The sequence below is a fragment of the Brachyistius frenatus genome, unplaced genomic scaffold, assembly GCF_029030835.1.
Source record: "Brachyistius frenatus isolate BFR_SWC_R1_liver_20210118 unplaced genomic scaffold, ASM2903083v1 Contig_23, whole genome shotgun sequence".
Lineage (NCBI taxonomy): Eukaryota > Metazoa > Chordata > Actinopteri > Embiotocidae > Brachyistius > Brachyistius frenatus.
Window position 1 is genome coordinate 4,372,098 of NW_027210622.1, and position 21,732 is coordinate 4,393,829.

The window sequence follows — 21,732 nt, forward strand, 5'->3', positions numbered from 1 at the left end:
AAAATGTTGTCAATTTTACTTTTTTTTTGGTGTAATAAATATTTTCGCCACGTTTTTTTCCTTAAACATATGTTGGGATTGCACAATGGTATTTTTTTTGTTGTTGCTTGTATAGGCCTACAAAGAATAGGAGAAAATCATTGAAAATATAGCTGAGTACGTACTTTAATTCTCATCGTCTAGAGCACCACCATAATTGAAGTCATTATTGCAATATTTTAAGGGGTCAAAGTGATTGCCGTTCAACACTTATTTCGGACACAAATGTTTATTTATCATTATTATCACTTCTGCTATTACTACCATTACTGGGCTACTAATAGCAATAACAAATTTAGATTACATTACATTTCATTTAGCTGACGCTTTTATCCAAAGCGACTTACAATGAGTGCATTTCAACCATAGGGGTACAAAACCCAGAACAACAGGAATTAAGAAAATACAATTTCTTCAAGAAAGCCAAACTACAAAGTGCTACTAAAGTTCTACTGTTCAAGGTGAAGCCTGAAGAGGTGTGTTTTTAGTTTGCGGCGGAAGATGTACAGAGTTTCCGCTGTCCTGATGTCGGTGGGGAGCTCATTCCACCATTTAGGTTTAGATATTAACTTCTACATACAATAACGAATTGTGAAAGTGGTGGCACCTAGTGATCAACTGGTAGTTAACAATTGAAAAGGTGATTCCACTTTAGACAAATTTCAAGAATGCTGCAGACTTTCTGCTTTCGGAAAATAGTCAGATGTTTTTTTCTGCAAGGGCCCTACTTAATTAGTATTTGACTATTTAAGTACCATTAGACATGCTAATGAGCATTTCATGAAAATAGGGTCATCCTGTAAAAGAAACCAGGTTCCGCATGCAATTGGCGAATGTATTACATTCTCATACAGGTGTAGTTGTCCAAGAAGATGGTGGATTACTGAGTTGTTGGTTTTTTATTATCATTTTATTATTATTATTATCACAAAATTGTGACAAATTTAATGTTGTGACAAAAAAAAAAAAAAAAAAACGGTACCCCCCCCCCCCCCCCCCCCCCCCCCCCCCCCCCCCCCCCCCCCTCCACTGTATTGATCTGACGGTTAGCATACTTGGAGATCAAATTACCCACTGAAATGCTTCCACTGTTTAGAAGAGCCATGGGATGACGCGCCAGGGCGTGCTTTTATTTTGAAGTCACCGTTTTGATTTCCGGTGTTCACCTCTCTGGTAGATTTGCCCCGGTTTGTGTCTCCTCATGTATTTTCCACCACTTGGAGTGCTGTTAGATACCATAACCTTGAGTTGTTGCACTTTGGTTACTCCTACTGATACTGCATCAGCATGTTTTTGAGACTTCGGGCCAGTCCTCCGCAGCTCCACAGCTACAATGTTAGCTCTGTTAGCCGCTGAATGATAGTCAGTCTCGGCTGCGGAATGCCTCGGAGAAGGAAGAACGGCCAGAGCCCGGCCAGACACCCCGGCGGGCCGTCAGAGGAAGGGGGAAGCCTCGGCCACTACACGGGTTACCCTGTGCCTCAGGGATACGGTGCTATGGCGAGCAACTTTGCGCCACCCGGCAGCTCGCTGTCCAGCGACGTCAATGAGAAAATCGTCAAAAGCATGCAGGAGATGTTCTCACACCTGGACCCCGAAGTTATAGACATCGTGCTCTCCGAGTGTGATTTTAAAGGTAGCACAACACACGGAAGCCCGGTGGTCTAACCTGCTGGGCGACTCACGTCGACGCTACTACTTTGCTAGCCAGTTAGCTGTGCCGCTAGTGTTTCTGACCGAGATTACTTTACACTGGAGTATTATTGACATGTCTAATCTGAAGCAGTTCACAGACCCGGCGCACTCTTCCACCTGTTGCACCCGCGTAAAGCTACCAAAAGGCCAGTCAGGGCGCACTCAACGTAGAGACAGACCTGTTTTTAACCACTTGAATGCATTTACTTTGTTCAATGTGAGTTCACGAAAGCAATTTATGATCAACTTTGTTTACATAGCAGTCAAGTATTAATACATGAAACCATGAATTGTAAAGGGTGAATAGAGTAATATTTGCCGCTTCGTTCATGTCTCTTTCTTGGTGTGTGTGTGTGTGTGTTTCTCGTCGTAGTCGAAAATGCCATGGACTCCCTGTTGGAGCTGTCTGTGGCTGCAGAAGTGGCAGCACCTATCCCTCCTCCTGTTTCTGGCTTTGAGCGCACTGCTGCAGCCCTGCTCAGCCAGCATCACTTTTCTGAACCAAGACCAGACGCTGACTCCTTCAAACCGTCACAGAAGCCTTCCTCTCCTCCCTCCACAAACCTCCTGACAGAGGATCTGGACCTGCTAGTCGATCAAGAGCTAGAGACACTGACCGCGCAGCAAGATGTAAAGGAAGAGCACCACAGCAGCAAGAATTTGTCTTCCTTCCCCCCACCGCCTTTTCCTCAGCAGGACCTCCCTGAGCTGCTGCAGTCCAGCCTAAAGCCTGGATCCAGAGGGCCCTCTGTGGAGCAGCCGGGCCCTGCGGGAGGCTCAGTGGAGCATATGTCTGGAGCTTCCTCTCTGCTCAACCAGTTAAGCATGTGGGAAGACGAGTCCGCTGAGGGCCAGCAGTCTGTAATGGATTTCAAACACCTGATGACGGAAACCAGCCCCGACAAGCCAAAACCTCCACTGGATCTGGCCGCCTCGGGGCGCCCCTCTGCTTTCCAGGTGTATAAAAAGCAAGACTCATCACGCGCTCCTTCAGAAGGGGCTGCGCTCTTGGACTTTGGTTTCAGAGGAGCGAGATCTAAGGTGAACACGCTGAATAGGGAGCCACTTGGATTTGTGACCCCACCTTGGAACCTGGAGGCGCCGGTGTTTTTACCCCGAATCCATGGAAACCTGGGGCCAGCCTTCATTACCCCTGTGGCTCAGACACCTTCGAACTGGCCCAGCCAACCCAGGTATGCCTCTCCCTGGCTGAGTCAGAGTCCTGTCAGTCAAGCACCTGTCAGACCTTCTGCTACAATTCCGAAGTCCTGGGCGCTGCCAGCTGCACCACAGCTTCCTGGTCGGAACAGCAGGCTTCGTTTGGAAGGGAAGGTGCTCGTGCTACTGCGTGGTGCTCCAGGATCTGGCAAGTCGACCCTGGCAAAGTAAGAATGTTTTGATAGTCTAAAGGGCAAATATGCAATGTTCTCTTGTAATGTATGTTATTCAAGGGTTTTGTTTTCAGCAAGCAGAGTGGAGACTTGTCTGTACGCAAACATCGGCAAACTAATAGACAATCAAAAAGTGCTAACTTGTCCAGCAGAAATACTATTACACATTATGACAATATTGTTTACTCTTGTTTTCTTGGCTTGCCAGGATTGAGCTTTTAGGATTGGTTTTAAAATGGCACTTTTTACATACAATGTTTTGCATGTCCATTTCCCCTCATTTTAATAAATGGTCCTTAGCGTATCGTGTGTCTTCTATCGCCCTCTTTTCCTTTTGTTTTTCCACTTAAAGCATGATGTAACTCAGGTTTTAAAAGTGCTAATAATATGCTAGCTTGTTTAAAAAGCTACGAAATGACAAAAAAAAGTTTACTTTTCACAACCAGTCTTAAAGTTAAAACTTTTTACATTAGAAATCGGACATTTTAAAACACGACCACATTAGGGCCTGGTTGATATGGACAAAATCAAATCTTACAATATTTTTGATCAAATATCTTGATAGCAATATTCCAACAATATTGTAGGGATGACTGTTGGGGCTTTCACAAAATATTTACACAATTCGATTTTTGATAAATAATCGTCAGTAATGTTATAATGACTACGTGGATAAAGGCAAATATTAGAACAGCTGGAACAGTCTGGTAAGTTAAGATACTGACATCACTTTACTGTAATGCAGGCTTTAAAAACCAGAAAAGACAACAACTATGCCATATCACAATATTACGATATCCAAAATCTAATTCTAGTCTCATATCACGATATTGATATCAAAATATTGCCCAGCCATAGATCACAATAAAAAAATGTAAAGTAGTTCAGATGTGTCACTGGTGAGATTAGTAAATACAAGTGTACTACAAAAAGGTTATTTTATCAAGATAGCGGAGTCCTAAATTTAGATGCTGCTGGACAAGAGTCATAGACTTCTACTACACTAATCATCACTAGCTGTGTTTCGTCACTTGAAAGTCATCTTCATTTGTGTTACTGCAGAGCCCTGTTGGAGCATAACCCAGGTGGAGTTGTACTGACCACTGACGACTATTACACTCGTAATGGACAATACCAGTTCGACCCCACTGTCCTGGGGGAGGCCCATGAGTGGAACCATAAACGAGGTAAACAACAAACACACAGTTTTGATATGAAGTTGTGCAGCAGTAGCAAGTGAAAACAGCTCTGACAGTTTAAAAACAAATTATTGTCTCTATAATGGATTGCCATTTTTTCATGTTTAATGCTGTGTTTACTGCCCTCAGTTGCACTAAAATAAGAAATGCATTGTTTCACTTGTGCTGTCTCTCTGATGCCAACTTCATCCCACAGCCAAGGAGGCTTTTGAGAAGGGCATGAACCCGATCATCATTGACAATACCAACATGCATGGCTGGGAGATGAGACCTTATGTGGTCCAGGTCAGTCTGCTGGGAGAGATAACATGAAGCATGGTAGAAGAGCTCAGGTGCCTAACTGATTCTGTTGCAGAGAAGCATTTCATAAAACCTGTCTTAAAAAACCCCACCTAATTTACAGCAATGTAAATGAGACAGCTTGTTGTTGAGGTGGTTGACTAAACTTATGCTAAATATTAGTATTTTCAGACATGCAGTCCAGCTTCAATGCACAATGTATGGTTGAAAAAAATCTGTCCCATTGACATAAATATATTGCTTCTGAAACAATTAAAGCATAGAATTAAATAACATTTCATTACAAGTGACTTGACATGGTGACACGACACGACACATAACTGCAAATACAAAAACTGATTGTTTTGCTATATGTTTTTAGGCGCTGAAACATAGATACAAAGTGTTGTTCAGAGAGCCTGAAACTTGGTGGAGGAACAAACCCAGAGAACTGGAGAGGTGAGAGAGATGGATTAATTACACTGGTGTCTGGTTTTAATGTAGAATATAAACTATTGAATGTTTTTGGATGTAAAAGTAAAATGCTGTTCTGTCTCTGAGTTTGTGTGTGTTCATTTGCAGACGTACCACACATGATGTCCCAATGGAAACCATCCGCCGCATGCTAAATGGATACGAGCGCGTTGTCACCGTCCAGTCTATAATGGGTTCACAGATGCCTGAAAGGCAACAACACCTCCCTCTGGAGAACAAAAGCTCACCGTGAGTTATACTCCAAATGTTCGTCTCATAAGCCCCTTATCCCCTGCCGGTACTGAATCGACTCGAGTCTACTCGCTTTTTTTGATTTTCTATTGGGCAAAATATGTGGATAGCATCTGGTATTGTTTTTGCGAGCTAAACTAAGTCATAAGAAGGTGACATGAAAACACTGCAGATCATTGATTGGTCAGAGAGAATCATCACAATCACTGTGTCACTGTGTGAGTGACACCAGACATCCTACACAAAACCTGCTATGGTTTACCAGCCAAGTTACAATAGTGACAGCATTTTTTTTTTTTTTTATTCACTGGACTTCTCGATTAATGGCAACTTGCAAAACAACGCTGTGGTCAATTGAGGAGGTGCAGTGTGTCAATCTGCATTTGGATAAGGATGACTCGATTGAAACATAAAAGGGACAAGCATTTATTTTTAGAACAAATAGATGTTGTTTTGATGCGCCTCCTGGTGTCACTTTTTGCACGTCTGATGAACATCTTCCTTTTTCTTCTCTTCAGGCCTTTTTCCTCTGGAACACCTTGCCCTGACCTCGTAGATCAGCCTGGATTGACAGAGGGATGTAAGAAATCCCGTCCTCAGCTGTTTTCCTCCCTGCCTGACGTGTCCTCTATCGGACGCTCTGGAGAGATGGGAATGCTGGAAGACAGCACCCACAAATCCACTGAGTCGCTCAATTTCCAACTCGGTGGAAGACCCACCAACGACCCTGGCATTTCTGACCGGGATGATGATATCGATTTGGGGGAATTAGATTCTGAGCTGGACGCCCAGTTAGAGCTGAATCATCCAATAGGGGACCAGACAATCCCAGATTGTATTGTGGAATCAGTAATGAATGATGATCAGTGTGGGAATGAAATGCCTGTGGCTTTCTCTGTATCTATTGGACAGAGAGTGAGGAGAGAAAGGCCAAGCAGGATATCTGGTTTTCACAGGATAGAGCGTGTGGACCTGGTAAAAGATACTAATCAGTCAGGCAGCGAGGCAAAAGAGAAAGAGAAGACAAGGGAAGAGGAGGCAGAGATGGTTGAGACAGCAATGTACGAGGAAGAAAAGGGAATACCTATGTTAAATTTTGTGGGAGATTGGCCTTGTGATGGGTCTCTAAAGCAGCGAGAGGTGAGGAAGAGGGAGAGGCATAAAGTAGGACATGGAAGAGAAGATGAAGATGTTTCTCAAGGTGCCAGTGATGGTGAAAAACCAAAAAGCGTGCAGTCGGGCCCTGACGTGACAGAGTTGCAGAAGATGCTTGATCTGATCCAGACTGGTGTAGCCACAGTTCAGACCAGCTCTTCCCACTCACACTCCTTTTCTCCGAGCTCTGGAGAGGAATCTGAGCGAGAGGGTGAGACTGGTGGCTGGTTTGAGGAGTCCCATGGCAGTAGATCAAACAGTGAAGAGGGAGAACAAAACATGAACAGAGCAAAAAGCAGCAGGGGGGAATTACCTGACTGTGTGTTAGACTGGAAGGCAGCTGACTCTAGTGTTGTCAGAGAATTGAGAATTGGTGATTGGGAAGACGGAGTGCTTAGTACCCCTGAGAGGAATGCTGCTGTGTCAGAGATTGGTAGAGAAACAACCGACACAACAAGCCCTGTTTCAGCTCTTTGTGCTAATTCAGAAGCTATCTCCGAAACTGTGGAGGTAACTGTATGCCATGATGGAGTGGGAAGCCACAATATTGAAGGTGAGGCTGGTACATACGTGGACATGAATAACTGCACGAACATGGGGAGAAAAACTCAAACCGAGGCTGATATTAGTGAGAGTCCTGTCTGTGATGGCTCTGTAGAAACAGAAAGTAGTGCCTTCAGTGGAGGCAGTCAGGAGAGGAAGCAGCGTCAGGGTCGAAGATCAGGGAAGCAGTGCAAGCTCGCGCTCACCTTCACTCAAAACTGCCCTGCACCTTTATTAAATACTTTCGACTGTCTAAATGCTACAGCGCAAAACATCGACAGTAGTCAGAATAGGATTAACTCAGACCTCAAACCCACATTTAATCTTGACTGTGACACTGGTCATGACCTTAAACCAAACTTTCACTTGTTCAGTGAATCTGAGTCTGAGACACACCTGCAGCCACCTACCTCCCTCTCTCTGATAGATACAGGCTGCTTCTCTCAGACTGAACCTCATGACTTTGCCCTTCTTTGGCGCCTTAATCGTCAAGATGACCCTCACGATACACTCGGCACAGCGGGCAACCACCCCAGGGACATCACAGTTTTGTTTGGCAATTCTTCTCATTTTATGCCGGAGCTCTCCTCTGCTATGTCTGCATCGGTTGCAGTTCACCCGTCTGGCCACAGAGAGGTACCATACCGTGTACTGCATGAGAAGGGCACACAGGTGGAGGAAAACGAGCTTGGAGTGACCCAGGACCGGCTCGAGAGCCTGCGCATTCTCAGCCGTCATTTTAAGCTAGTCAGTTTCGACACATTAGAAGATCTCTACGACAAATGCCATCAGGACTTAGAATGGACCACCAACCTGCTGCTGGACTCCGGAGAGAGGTTCTTTAGAGATGAAGATGGTGAGGAGGAGGAGGAGGACAGTGCAGCTGATAAAGATGGCCACAACTCATCCAATCTGTGTGGCGCTTTGAGGGGGTCTGAAGGAACTAGTTTATGTCCCAATGTGTTAGAAGAGCATCAACCAGAAGAACGATCACAGGGAGAGCCAGCTGGGACTGAGGAGGGGACGCAGCAGTCAACCTGTGAGACAGTTCATGAGTCAGATGAGAGCGTCAATAATACAGATGTGTCAAGTTTTGAAGGTGTAGCTGTTCCAGTTACAAACAAAGATCACCCTGTTACAACCTCAGACTCAGAAAAATCTCTTAAAAAAGAATTTAGTCTGCCTAAAGCTCTAAAAGAAGGAGAGAAATGCAACAGCACTGAACGAAAAGTAATATCAGAGCCTGATCTTGAAGGTGGAGCTTGGGGTGGGAGCTCAGATAAGGAAGTAATAGTTGAAGAAGCTGAAATTGAGGACAATATTGCCAGCATGGAAGAGGTCAACCGACTGCTGCTGGCAGAGTTAGAGGAGCTAGAGAGAGAAGAAAAGCAGAGGAAAGAAGAGAGGCGAAACCAACACCTGGATATTCAGAGTGTGGAGCTAAAACTACCCACTGAACTGGCCCTGCAGCTCACTGAACTGTTCGGTCCTGTCGGAGTCGACCCAGGTACACCTGCACACCTAAAGGCTTTGATATGCTTCACATTAATTATTGGTTGTATGACATGCTGTTCTTTCATGTGTCTTACATTACTAATTATACAAGTCTTTATATTTCTGTTACTCAGAACTAATCTTAATTGTATTGAATCTGATTTTACTCAGGTACGTGCTCAACTGATGACTATGTAGTGCAGATGGACCTGAGTCTGTCTAAACTGATCCACCAGAAGTGGAAGGAAACCATCCAGGTTAGTTCAGATATGGCAGCAACACTTCACCAGCATCAGTTCTTTGTGATTTACTGTATGTGAGATGGTGTTTGTTGGTTCATCTGACTGTAAATGGTGTTTTTCAGGAAAGGCAAAGACAAGCGACTCTTTCCTTTCACTTGCTTCAGGAAAGTGAGTCGTTACACACACAAACAAAGTCTTGGATGAAATCCATGACGCATTATATAACGATCACAGCACCATACATTTGCTCTGCCTCTGATCAGTACTATGTAACACACATTACACAGACATGAAAATATACATTTAATCACAGGACAGACTTTATACAATTTAGTTTTATGTCTATTAAGTGTTTACTTTTGACGGTTTAGGTTCAACACACTGGGGTGATTCTCAGGCGGCCAAACCTGGGCTACGAGACCGGACACAGAGTGGAAATTTCCTGATTAGCACTGATGGTTACATGTCACTGGACAGCCACTCAGCAGCCTGCAGTAAGATGCCATTCATGGACCACTGGAATGTGTCCCATCCACATGTCTCTCTAAGAGATATTATCAAAGAGGAACAGGCTTTGCAGCAGAATGTGGAGAAGGTAATAAACACATTACCTGCACATTACCTTTACCTGCAGATTTGTCCTGTTTCTCTCTTCTTAACATCCGTTCAACCGTCTCTCTTTCAGAGCAGACAAAGTCGTGCAGATGTCGAACAGCGTGATGGAGCCACGATGTTAAAAGAGAACCAACTTTTCTCCCTCTTCCCCTCCATTGACAAACATTTTCTCCAGGACATCTTCCGAGACCACAAGTGAGCAGCTTTGTGGTTGTAATCACTTTTTCATCATGAAATTATGAGAATTGTTGAAGACAACAAAGTCTGCGGCTAAAAAAAATAAATGTATCTATAACAAAAGAGTATAACTCAAACATTGTAATGAAAGACCGCTGCCGTCTGGTCTGCCAGAGAGATGGTGACACTGCAGAATGAGGGACATTAAAAAGTCTGGGCACACCTGACCCAGATGTGGCTCATTCAATACCTACAAAACACAACCAAAAAGAAACAAGGACACCTAGTGCCCAGGTGGAGGGTCATCACAGGATTCATATCATTTCAGGATTCAGAGTAAACATGCTCTGTAAAGCTGTGAAGACATTTTACTTTTTCTATAGCAAGTAGAAATGTATAAATCTAATGTGTTAAAGCTGTTCATATGTTTATCATTGCGTAGTTACAGTCTGAACCAGACAGAGCTGTTTCTTCGCTCTCTACTCAACGAGGAACCCGTGAAGACAGTCGTTGCCCCCGAAGCTCCTCGGTCTGACCACCACAGAACAGCCAGCAAGGAGAGGGAAAAGGTATTCACAACATTTAGATGTACATAGTAAAGCACATGCACTACCTGCTCTCATGTTTTGTCTATCTCATGTCTATCTCTTGACTTCTGTATCCATCATACTCTATTCTGCTTGCATCTCATTTACACAGTGTAACAAGAACACCTGCCATCATTCACATCTTAGATGGATATAACTGGTTATAGGCTGCCAATTTAAATATTTGTAATAATTATCAGTCACGTTATTGTCTAAGTTTCACTACACTGTGCAATTGAAAATACCATATTACAATATATGAGGTATTTACTTTTCCCTCCCTTAATTAACTGTCAGTATTACTTGTTGTTTTTATTTGCCAGAGGCAGAAGCCCCTGGAATGCACTGTACCCGACTATCAGGACACAGAGGACCCAGAATATGAAGACTTCAGGGCCGAGGCCAACATGCAGAGGCGCCGACAGCTCGAGAGTTTCACTAAAGCTGCAGAGGCCTTCAAGCAGAGACGCAGAGAGGTGGCCTCGTTTTACGCACAGCAGGTATGAAACTGATGCAGAACAATTCACTTTAATATTTAGTTGTCATCCCAGTTGCATTTTCACCTTTTGTATGTTTTTTTTATTTTTTTTTTATTTTTTTAAGTGTTGTGTAAAGTTCTTTTGTTATGTAATAGTTTTAGCCCAGCTGGTTGGGCGACAAATAATTGGTATTAGAAGCAATGTCAACTTTCCTGTTTTTTCTGAATGTGTAGCCTGTCTGTGATTAACATTGATAAATGCTCTGCTGAAGAGTAAATTAATTGGTGTCTACTTTTTTGTTTTAGGGACACCTGCATGGCCAGCGGATGCGTGAGGCCAATCACCGGGCAGCAGTTCAGATTTTTGAGAGGGTCAACTCATCACTGCTGCCTCGCAACATCCTGGACCTTCATGGGCTGCATGTAGACGAGGCCCTGCAGCACCTGGCTCAGGTCTTACATGACAAAACTACAGGTACTTAGCAATATACTCAATGTAGACTCTTTCATCCTTTTCCCTCGCATGTTAAAATCCCAACATTGAATTTCCTAGATTGGACTGAACAGCACAACTCTGAATTAAATGTTATGAACAAAACGTAAAGCCTGCAAAGCACAAACATGCACATAAAAATATTAAGTGTGCATGTTGAAATGTTGCTGCCTTCTAATATTATTATAACACATTTATTATTATATTATTAATACATTATTGTGTCTGTAATGTCTAAATAATGCCGAAAAGATTACACTGACATTGTTACATATTTCATGCCTGAAAAGTGCATATGAGTACATGCCAAGTGCCATGGTGGTCTTCTTATCTTAAATCTCTTTCACACTTGTACTGCAGTTCACTTGGTTTGGACCAAAGAAAAAGAAGTCGAGATATCCTGAACTTAATGTGTTAAATTGACACAGTGCCCATTTAAGTTTAGACTTAAACGTGACGCACATTTGAGCCGTATTACCATTTAGGACGACCTAGCTTGTTGCATTTTCTAATGTTGGTCGCACACTGGAGGATAATTAAGACCATTTGGGTCTGATTGGCCCCTTCCAGCAGTTGTGGCTGTGTCCCAGATTCAAGGCCGACCTGAACTGATTATCTGTACAAATGGTGTTGTAGTGCGAGGGATGTACAGAATCTTAATGTGACTGACTGGATCAGAGTCCTTCCTTTTATTTCTTATGCAGAATGCATAAGCCGTACTGATACCATCTTTATAAGTGCACAGAGCTGTCGGTGATGGTCGGCCTCCATGTTTGTTTTGCTCTGAAGTCACGTTTGATCACACGAGTTTCTGTGAGATGTTAAGTCCCTGGATTCACCATTTTGAAAGTGTTTTGTGTAAAGGCCGTGTGTGTGGTCCTGCCTCTTGACTGAATTATCTGGTCTGTGTGTTCTTACAATTAAAATATTAAAAAAACACTGAAACCTGTCATAATACCTGTTGTTTCCAACATTTTTTTAAATCTGTAAAGATTTGAAAATCCTCCACTGAGCACCAGGCATAAGCTGACTTTCCCGCCTCTTTCATAATTTCGGCACATAGCTGCTGTTAACTGTATTTTGTGTTTGTTTCTTTCTGTGTAGATTGTGAGCAGGGTCTGTGTCGACCTCAGCTCTCTGTCATCACAGGAAGAGGGAACCACAGCCAGGGGGGCGTGGCCCGCATCCGCCCCGCCGTTATAGACTACCTTACCAACAAACACTACAGGTACACATACACACACACACACACACACACACACACACACCCCACCCGTTGAAGACGCGTTCATCTTCACCCACTTTTTCTTCTCTATCTCTGTATCTCAGGTTCACTGAGCCAAAGCCAGGTCTTGTGTTGGTCTCTTTGAAGTGAAAAGAACCTGTTTATTGGATTCAAACTGAAGCTGCTATGGAGGACCGCTGTCCTTTTCTCTACTTCTACAATGCCACAATGCAATAATTATAGTATATACAGTACCATACCTCTGTGTCTGTCAGTCAGTTTTGGTAGTTTTTTTTCTAAGTTCATTCATCTCCATCAGTCATTAAAAACACCAGAAATGTATTGGTGAGGTTGGTTTTAGGTAAAATCTTAATCTTTGTCCATCTTAATCTTATTTTTATTCGGTGTTTATTTGGAAGAGGACTGCATTGGTGTGACACACAAATAATGTATTTTTCTGCATCTGTAAAGCTGGACTGTATATTTTATATTCAACAGTGTTTTATAATGTACATTTGCCTTTATGTCTTTTAAAGGCGTGAACAGCTCCTTTGTTAGCCGGCTCCATGTTGACCAAAGTTGTTATTTAATCATTTGAACATTTACTAATCTGGCATTGTGCGTGTGACATGTAAATATTTTATGAAACCTTATTGGAACATATTATTGCATGCTGTCTGCTTGAAAGTTTCTGTCTAAGATTTTAAGTAGTTTGAGTATTTTTTTTTTTTTTTTTTTTTTTTTTTTTAAACACAATTTAAACTTTGTATAAGATGTTACTTTTGCCATCCTATCAGAGAAGTTATCTCAAAGCCAAATGCTTAGGAAGAAGGTAGTTCTTTTCTCCTGGTTGCAGACATGAGCCTGACACTCCTCAGATGATCAAATGCCAATAAATATGTTGAACAACCTCATTAAATAGTTTAAAAAAAAACCTCCAGCTGTAGCAGCAGCAGTCACTCTCCTTTGTCCCAGCAGCTGCTTCTGTAACATGATACTGGTCATTAAATGTAGCTTCAGTCCAACATAAAGTGTAGCTGCTGGTATACTGATATTCAAACTCAGGTAATATTTGAACAATGTTGAGTTTTCTTCTCTTTTGAGGCCAGTTCATTGTTTTCCGCCTGCTCTTCTGAGGTTTTTTTTAAAACACATTGTGCCAAATTTTGTAGCAGATGTAATCTTAAGTTTGCTGCGCGAGTTTTGTAGGTTAAAAATTGCTTCTGTTTTTTCTACCTGTGTGATACTTTTCATAAAGGTGCAACAGCAGTGTTGTCAAATTTTACTGATTGTACATAATGTTGTGAGCACATGATATTTGAAGAGAATATTGTATTTTTGTATTCATTTGTTCAGATGGCTTTATAGAAGATTTGGTATTGTAGAATAAAACCCTATTTGTTTACAATTTAACATTTGTGGATATATTTGTGTTGGTAAATGCATCTTTAATATTTTGATTACAGATTCAAAAGAAAAATTTATCATTTATTGTTAACTGTATATGTTACAGTCAAATAATCTGAATTTAAGATGGAAATTTTGTAGATCTGATCATAGTGGGAAAAACAAGCCTGTATTACTGCTTTGTGAATATCATTAAACAGAAATGTTGGTTGTTTTTATATTAGTCCTGTATCAGAGCCTTGTAAATCCTTCTGTATTTAAATCCTTTATGTGTTGCCAGCTGTGAATCCGTTCCTCCATACAGCAACAAGGAGACAGAAAAAAACCCCAACTCATTTTAAAGCACAGCTGCTGTGGGGGAGGTGAGCAGAAGACTCGGTGAATCACACCTTCAACAAGCGGATGTGTTTCACTTGTCTTTTCTCGTACTTTCTTACCTCCCCCTCTACCTACCAACTAAATACTCAGGAAGGTGCCACAATATCTCATCTCTTTGCCTAATTCATGGTGATTGAAGCAGTGGCATTTTACAATAGTTGGTTGGTAATATTCTGATCATCAATGAACAGTTTTAAGACTGTTGTTTGACAGCGCAGTGAAGACTTCAGAGGCGGCAGCCATCATCCGCCCGTTAAAGATTGAAAAGACTGACAAGAAAGGTAGGCCTAACCATCTTTTTCTCTGTTGCCTTTATCTTTCTTTGTCCTGACGCAACACTGCCTGTTGCCTTTATGACTGAAGGTCTTCTATTGTATTTATTTCTTAAATGTAATATTAATTCAAGAAATGAATGGATGATATATATATATTTTAAATCGAATAGATTCATTTCTTTCAGCAGTAAATCTTTAGAACTGAACAAGTGAATTCTTACTCTCTCCATAGTTCACGTACATAATTATGTATAGATTAAATGACATTTTATGCTAAACCACACAAAAAAGGTTGTATAAATTAGGAAAATATGTTATCACATATTTCACTTTCACTTTAAGAGATTGCTCCTTTTTCGCTTTATTTAATTATTTATCTTTCCTCTGATAGTATAGAACTAAGGCTTCGTCTAGTGAGATAAGTTAGAGAGTTGAATTGTGGAAAAAACACTGATTAAAGTGTCCCATCTACATTATGAAAGTCTTTCCATCAAGATGGTGTGACATGGCAGGTGGTTATGAGGGTATCACTTGGTATGTTCGCTACTTTACTTCAATGCACCAGATAACTCATAAGAGACCACCAGTAGATTTTGTTTAATCATGGTAATAACAGTCAAGATTAATTTCTGTTGCTATGTAGACACATCCTCGCTTATTGTCAGATGTCAGTTTGTGGTTCTTAATGTAAAGGAGATGCATTATCCGTGAATGGAGACAGATGTGTCTGACGGGGAGCTTGATAATAAATAATTAATAAAGTAACTACCTAACCTAACCTAACCTAATATGACAGATGGATATATTGTTAATGAGCACCTATTTAAGCCTTTGGGGTCAAACTGTGAGTTATGGGTCACACCCAAACATACAAATCTTTACTTCCGTGTTTAATCTGTACTCTGTCACAGATTTAATGCTTTACACTTTTAGCTTGTAAACATAAATACAAAAGTTTGTTGTCTGCCACACACGGTGCTGAAGAAGCTGTCTGAGGTGATGTTTCTCATACGTTATAGAAACATTTGCTTTCAGAACCATACTGCGGTCATCTTCAATGGTAGACTACATGTTGTATGAGCGAGGTGTTTAAATAAGGCTTCAGTTTAAAGAACAATGCTACAGATGCCTGAAGTTGGTAACATATTGTGTCTTCATTTCTCTCCTTAGTAAATTTCCCTGCAGTGCCAAGAGGTTGGACCTGTCTGGACTGTGTGACAATCGTCATAATGGTTAGAGAGAGAACCAGAGCCCGACCGCACTGCTGCAGAGACCAAGCAGAAGTAAGGCGAGCCACGATGGCCTAAAGAACTAAGAGATTATGTGAGGCACCTATAAAACTGTCTGCAGAAGAAAAGCTGACGGCACACACACCAGAGACATTTGAGGACTCAGGAAATACATCATACGTCAGAAGTTGAATGACCACAGCAGAAGAGCATCTCTCGTAATGGAGTTTCCACAAAGCAGAGCTACACATCATCCGCTGTGAAAACAACCTCCTGTATAAGGGAAGTACAGCACACGCAGGATGATCAACACTTTTGACTACCTCATCCTATCTCCAATTGACAAGAAAAGCTAGACATAGACTTTCCCCAAAGACCCACAAACATAAGAAGGGTGAACCAATCGGAGGCAACCATGAACGGCTTGGCAGAGATGTCAGTGAAGTGTGTCCTGGTTGGGGACAGTGCTGTTGGAAAGACAGCCCTGCTGGTCCGCTTCACCTCAGAGACCTTCCCAGACACCTACAATCCCACAGTGTTTGAGAACACAGGGGTGGAGGTGTACATGGACGGGGTCCAGATCAGTCTGGGGCTGTGGGACACGGCGGGTAACGACAACTTTAAACAGATCAGACCGAGATCATACCAGCAGGCCGATGTCGTTCTCATGTGCTACTCTGTGGCCAACCCAAACTCTCTGGCCAGCGTCCAGCGCAAGTGGATTGCTGAGGTCCGAGAGAACTTGCCCAAGGTGCCGGTGCTGGTTGTGGCTACCCAGACGGACCTCAGAGAGATGGGGTTGCATCAGGGCAGGTGTATCTCAGCAGCAGAGGGGCGAAATATGGCTCAGCAAGTCAATGCTAAAGGCTATGTAGAGTGCTCATCCTTAAGCAACCGAGGAGTGCAGCAGGTTTTTGAGTATGCTGTACGGACAGTTGTTAACCAGGCCAGGAAACGGGCCAGGAGACGTATGTTCAGTATAAACCAGTGCAAGATCTTTTGACCTTTGACCTTGATTTTGTGCGCACCATGAGGTGATTGTATAGTGTGCTGTTCAAACTCAGGCTGCCTTTGTGGAGGTATAAGAATCCGAATTCTAATTTCTTTATACAAAGTTTTATTTTACACTGACCTCCCCAACACTTGTAGAAACTGAATATTTAAACCGAGAGTCCATTTATTGAAAAAATAAACCTGTAGGACATCATACAAGTGTATGAAGGGCACAGTGATGCGTTTGTTTGATGGAGCTATGTCAAATGGGACATCAAAGGATTTTTGTGAAAGAATTTTATTTGATTAAAGCATTTAAATCTTTAAGCCATGCAAAAAGGAATGATTATCAGCCTGATGTTTCATCAGTAAATTAACTTATTGCAGCACAAACCAAATTTCTACTACCACAAATAAAATCAAACAACCATGTAATCTTTTTATAGCTCACTTAATGGTGTGAAGCTCCTCAAATTAGTATTTTGTTGTTTTTAGATTGTGTGTGTGTGTGTTGCTGATTGTCAGGAATGATTTAAACTGTTGAGAATAAGATAATGTAGACGTCGGCTCACAGAGCCAAATAGACGAATTTTGAAATACTGAACAGTACATAGAGTATATTCTCTATATTTTCTTTGTGGGAGGATTTTATTTATTGTGACCAGGAAATAAACTGTTGATAGGTCAAAAGCTTCACAGAAATGCCTACACAGTAAAAGTTTCTCCTAATAATAGATTGTAATTTAAATATGTATATGCCAAATCTATTTAAAGTATTGTTTGAAATGTTTACACAAATCAGTTGTTATAAAGATCTAAATTAACTTTAAGTTAATTTGTATTGAAATTGAACTTAAAATGTCAAAAGATTTAATTTAGGAATTTATTTCACATTTGCCGATGTTCATAATATCTAATAACATTTCTAGACATGACACGAAAAGTCAACCTTTTCTGAAATTTTCACTCTTCACATTTAAAAAATAAAAAAATCAAGCCACACATAAATTGCTGTTTTGTACATCGATATCTTAAAAAAAAAAAAAAAGTATTAACAGTATACCTCCTTTTAAAAAAAAAAAAAAAAAAGAAGGGAAATATTAAGTCATGACATGCAACCTGTCTTTCAACCGGCCACCATTAATTTTTTATTTGCGTGTTACTTGTTAAACAACTAACTCATTTAAACTTAAATTAAAACTAAATCAAAACTAAGGATTCAACACTGACACCGTTTGTGTTTATCTGTACATTATGCGTTTTTGTAGTTTTGCCCATAGCGGACGACCACATGAGTATACAGGGGAGGGAGAAAATTTGAAAAATCAACATAATTGCCATTTGTGAATATTACAGAATATCTTTACTGTTGCAGATGCACTGAATTTAAATCTGTTTTTGCTTGTCACTCTATTTTTATTATCTTTCTTACTGGTCCAGAATTAACTTAAAAGAATCATACACTGTAACTTATATTTTGCATATAATTAGGGTCCTGGTTGTATGAGTTGTCTTATAATATCATGGTACCTGTCAAACAGGTTTCATTTCATTGTATTATATAATATACCTGGTGTTCTGCCGTACTGCATGTTTTATGTGTGATATACGACATGCTTTGTGTATCATATACAAAATATAGGAGCTATTGAACTGCCAAAGGAAATGTGTGAATGAAATATGTATCAGAATAAACATTGTGTTTATATTAAAAGGCGTAGAAACTTTACATTATACAAGTAATAGTCAATGAGAAAACGGTCAATTTTTTTACCTTGGTTATAACACGCTGAAGGTAAAGATAATTAGGTCAAAGACGTCTTTAGACGTATGGTTTGTATATCTATAATACAGTATCCATGTAATCCTAATTCAAAATGATCCTCAGCAATTTGTGAAAATAATTGAACCGTTGTATATTTTGCTGTATACTTAGTTGTATACTTGATGTCTTCTCTTGCCAGGTCATCGTTTTATTTCTTAAGTCCTGAAAGACAAGTTTGTTGGGGAGAGTTTTTAGGGCTCGTACAATGTATGATGTGGCCTCTCTAGAGCTTCAATACTCACGAGTCTAATACTTTCGAAGATAGTTTGGGTTTTTACCTACACTTTATATCGTATGTCCATATATTTGACATACATGTCAGAGGATGACATGAAGGCTGTTTAAGAAAATTTGTCTGTTTAGAAAGTTTAATGTTTGAACTAAATGATAATAAAAGTGCAAAAAAGAAAGACGACCAGGAACAAGAACGATCAGGAACAAAAAGCTCAGAGAAGCTGATTCTTCCCCCTCATGTTTTACTCCCGCTCTTTTTTTTTTTACATATCTGCCTTATGTGGTGTTCAGAGCTGCATAGGATGAGAGGTGCAATACACACTTTTTAAGGATACGCTGAAAAAACACCAAACCACATCCCAGCGCACACATTAAACTCAGGCAAATACACACTCTCAGACACTGTCTTCACACACACACACACACACACACACACACACACACACACACACACACACACACACACACACACACACACACACACACACACACACACACACACACACACACACACACACACACACACACACACACACACACACATCAGTCAGGGTTTCTCTGCACACATTTACACATGCTGATAAGCCTACTTGCAGATCACACAGTCATGTTCCTCATACAACATGAACAAAGTATGGACTTTATTAAAACCTTTGCATGTCCACCAACTCTATAGCTTGAAGCAGAATAATGTGACAAAAATCCATATTAAATCAAAGCACAGTACTGAATATTAATTTACTGTAATAAACCTCAAATTGTTATGGCTTTTAACCCTCGTGTTGTCCTCGGGTCAAAATGACCCGCAGCTGTGTTCAACCAAGTTCTATTTTATTTTCATATTTTTTGGGATCATTGGTGACAAGGAGGCTGTGAGGGTTTCTTTAAAGAATGATGACCAATGATACCAAAAAAATATAAAAATATAGAAATAAAATAGAACTTGGTTGAACACAGCTGCGGGTCATTTTGACCCAAGGACAACACGAGGGATAATAAAGTTGGTTGTGCAGCAAGAAATCATAAAACAGAGTATTTAAAAATTATTTCACAGAACAGCTCTCTTATTGAGTATATATACTGCACACAGCAACAAAGTTGTGTTTTTGCTTTTGAATTTGACATCAAAATTTGTCAATGAGACAAAAGTAAAGAGTATTAGTTTAGTTTTTTCACTATGTGCAGAGTTTATAAATATATATTTTAGATCATATCAAAATTTATTTGCATATCAAAGTATGTGAACTGTACTATTTGGATATTAACATTGCAGAATAAGAACTAAAGCCAGTCTCAGTCTACTTTTGTCTCATCATGTTGCCTACAGGCGCAAAAACAACAATTTCGCAGAATACATTTTCAGAGGCACTGTATACTGTATGTATAGTAAATATAGAGTCCCTCAATCAGATGTTAGTATACATTTATACACTCAATGCTGTCTGCATGCTGGTGATTCTTGTGTTACAAATGACAAAGAGAAACGCTCCTCTTTGTGAGATCAGCATGTTCGACTGACAGCTGTGGTCACATCTTTCATCTCTCACTGTGCTCTCTGCCACAGCTACCACAATGCCTTATCCCTCTCTTTCTGTCTCTTTATCACGCACACGCGCACGCAGGTGATGGATAGAGCTCTATACTGTCGAGCCACTTCACAGTCAGCAGGTAGTGGGTGTACTTATTACTTATATGCCTCCAGGAATTATACAAAGAGCTGTTAAACAGGTTTTCAGAGCAGATGTTTTGACAGTCTTTGTGATAAAAAAAAAATCGGAACATTGGTTGATCAATAATTGTTTTTTTATATGATGATGTTAGACTTTAGATTAAACTTTATTGTCATTGTGCTGAGTATTTACAGATAATGAAGGCTCCTCCCTTGGCTGTGTGCACTCAGGCTGTAATGTGTCCATTTTAATAGTCATTTCTCACACAAGAAATTTAACTTGTTATAGTTGGATAAGCACAGGTGAAACACACATTGGCACTGTTTAACTTGTTTCCCAGTAAGACAGCGTGCCCAACACCAGGAAACTAAGGCAGCTAAATGAAAATCCTTTTCTTATTAGTTAAACCTGTACTGTTCCTCCTGTGTCATGTCAAAGTGACTTCTGGGGATAAAGGGATGTGGCCATTCGACGATGTGTCTCACGGATGTGATTGAAGACAACATTGAAACTCAATGGCACAGGACACTATGCAACACCAGGCTTTTAGTTGGTCGTTGGTTTTATATGTAAAGGATTTCTTCACAATAAGAAAAATAAGTGACCAGAAGTACGCTTTAACTACTAAGTGAGCCACACTTCTGTTGCTCACCCTTTTCTGTAATGTATACCTAAAATGACTTGAACCACTGCAGATAAGCACTGTTCACAGGACATTGCTGATTATTGTGGGATGGCGATAATCACAGTTTATGCACACATTTCTTTAGCTGTCACCACTCCTGTTTGCTTTTTCTGTCAGACTCTTTATCCCCACACACTCTGAAGCCTTCACACAGAACAGCTGCACACAGTGCCTCTTTTTTAAGTGTATGTTCTGTTAGCCCTTCGCTTTTCAATGTTCACCACACAATCATTTACCCTCTCAGCCTACTGACTCTTTCTTCCTTTGTCTCCTAACACTAAAGTTCTCACACACACACACACACACACACACACACACACACACACACACACACACACACACACACACACACACACACACACACACACACACACACACACACACACACACACACACACACACACAGGAAACACCTGTCCTATGCGAGCTCAGTACCACAGAAACTGAGTGACACATTAACACATCACAATTCTCACTTCTCTGCAGAATAACATAACTATATATCAGTAACATTTCTGACTGACATAGTTTCATGCTTTTGTGAGATGAAAGTACTGATTTACTTCAAGTTTGATAAACAATAAGGACCCTGTCCTCCATCAGTGTTGGGTTCCATCTGAGCACTGAAACAAATGAAAATGTGAGTTTAAAAGAAGAAAGTAAAAGTCTCATTGTACGGTGTAACTGCCTGCGTTTCG

At 40.8% G+C, this 21,732-nt stretch overlaps 2 protein-coding genes across 3 annotated transcripts; both read left to right on the forward strand.

The window, feature by feature from the left end:
• Positions 1 to 1,208: 1,208 nt before the first annotated feature.
• n4bp2 (NEDD4 binding protein 2) lies at positions 1,209 to 14,012 on the forward strand. Of its 2 annotated transcripts, none has more exons than XM_069697498.1 (16): positions 1,209 to 1,675; positions 2,108 to 3,119; positions 4,188 to 4,312; positions 4,521 to 4,609; positions 4,986 to 5,062; positions 5,186 to 5,326; positions 5,848 to 8,534; positions 8,693 to 8,778; positions 8,886 to 8,931; positions 9,135 to 9,358; positions 9,449 to 9,573; positions 9,998 to 10,124; positions 10,466 to 10,642; positions 10,927 to 11,095; positions 12,218 to 12,341; positions 12,443 to 14,012. In XM_069697498.1, exons 1-16 carry the CDS (start codon positions 1,396 to 1,398, stop codon positions 12,486 to 12,488), a joined length of 5,535 nt encoding a protein of 1,844 aa, XP_069553599.1. In that variant the 5' UTR covers positions 1,209 to 1,395; the 3' UTR covers positions 12,489 to 14,012. The 2 variants fall into 2 exon arrangements, with proteins under 2 accessions (XP_069553599.1, XP_069553600.1); XM_069697499.1 differs by having other exon boundaries at positions 1,587 to 1,951.
• A 205-nt stretch (positions 14,013 to 14,217) lies between these two features.
• On the forward strand, positions 14,218 to 18,920 carry rhoh (ras homolog family member H). The gene is made up of 2 exons (XM_069697500.1): positions 14,218 to 14,404; positions 15,569 to 18,920. The coding sequence occupies exon 2, from the start codon at positions 16,043 to 16,045 to the stop codon at positions 16,628 to 16,630; it is 588 nt and encodes a 195-aa protein (XP_069553601.1). The 5' UTR covers positions 14,218 to 14,404; positions 15,569 to 16,042; the 3' UTR covers positions 16,631 to 18,920.
• Positions 18,921 to 21,732: the final 2,812 nt, after the last annotated feature.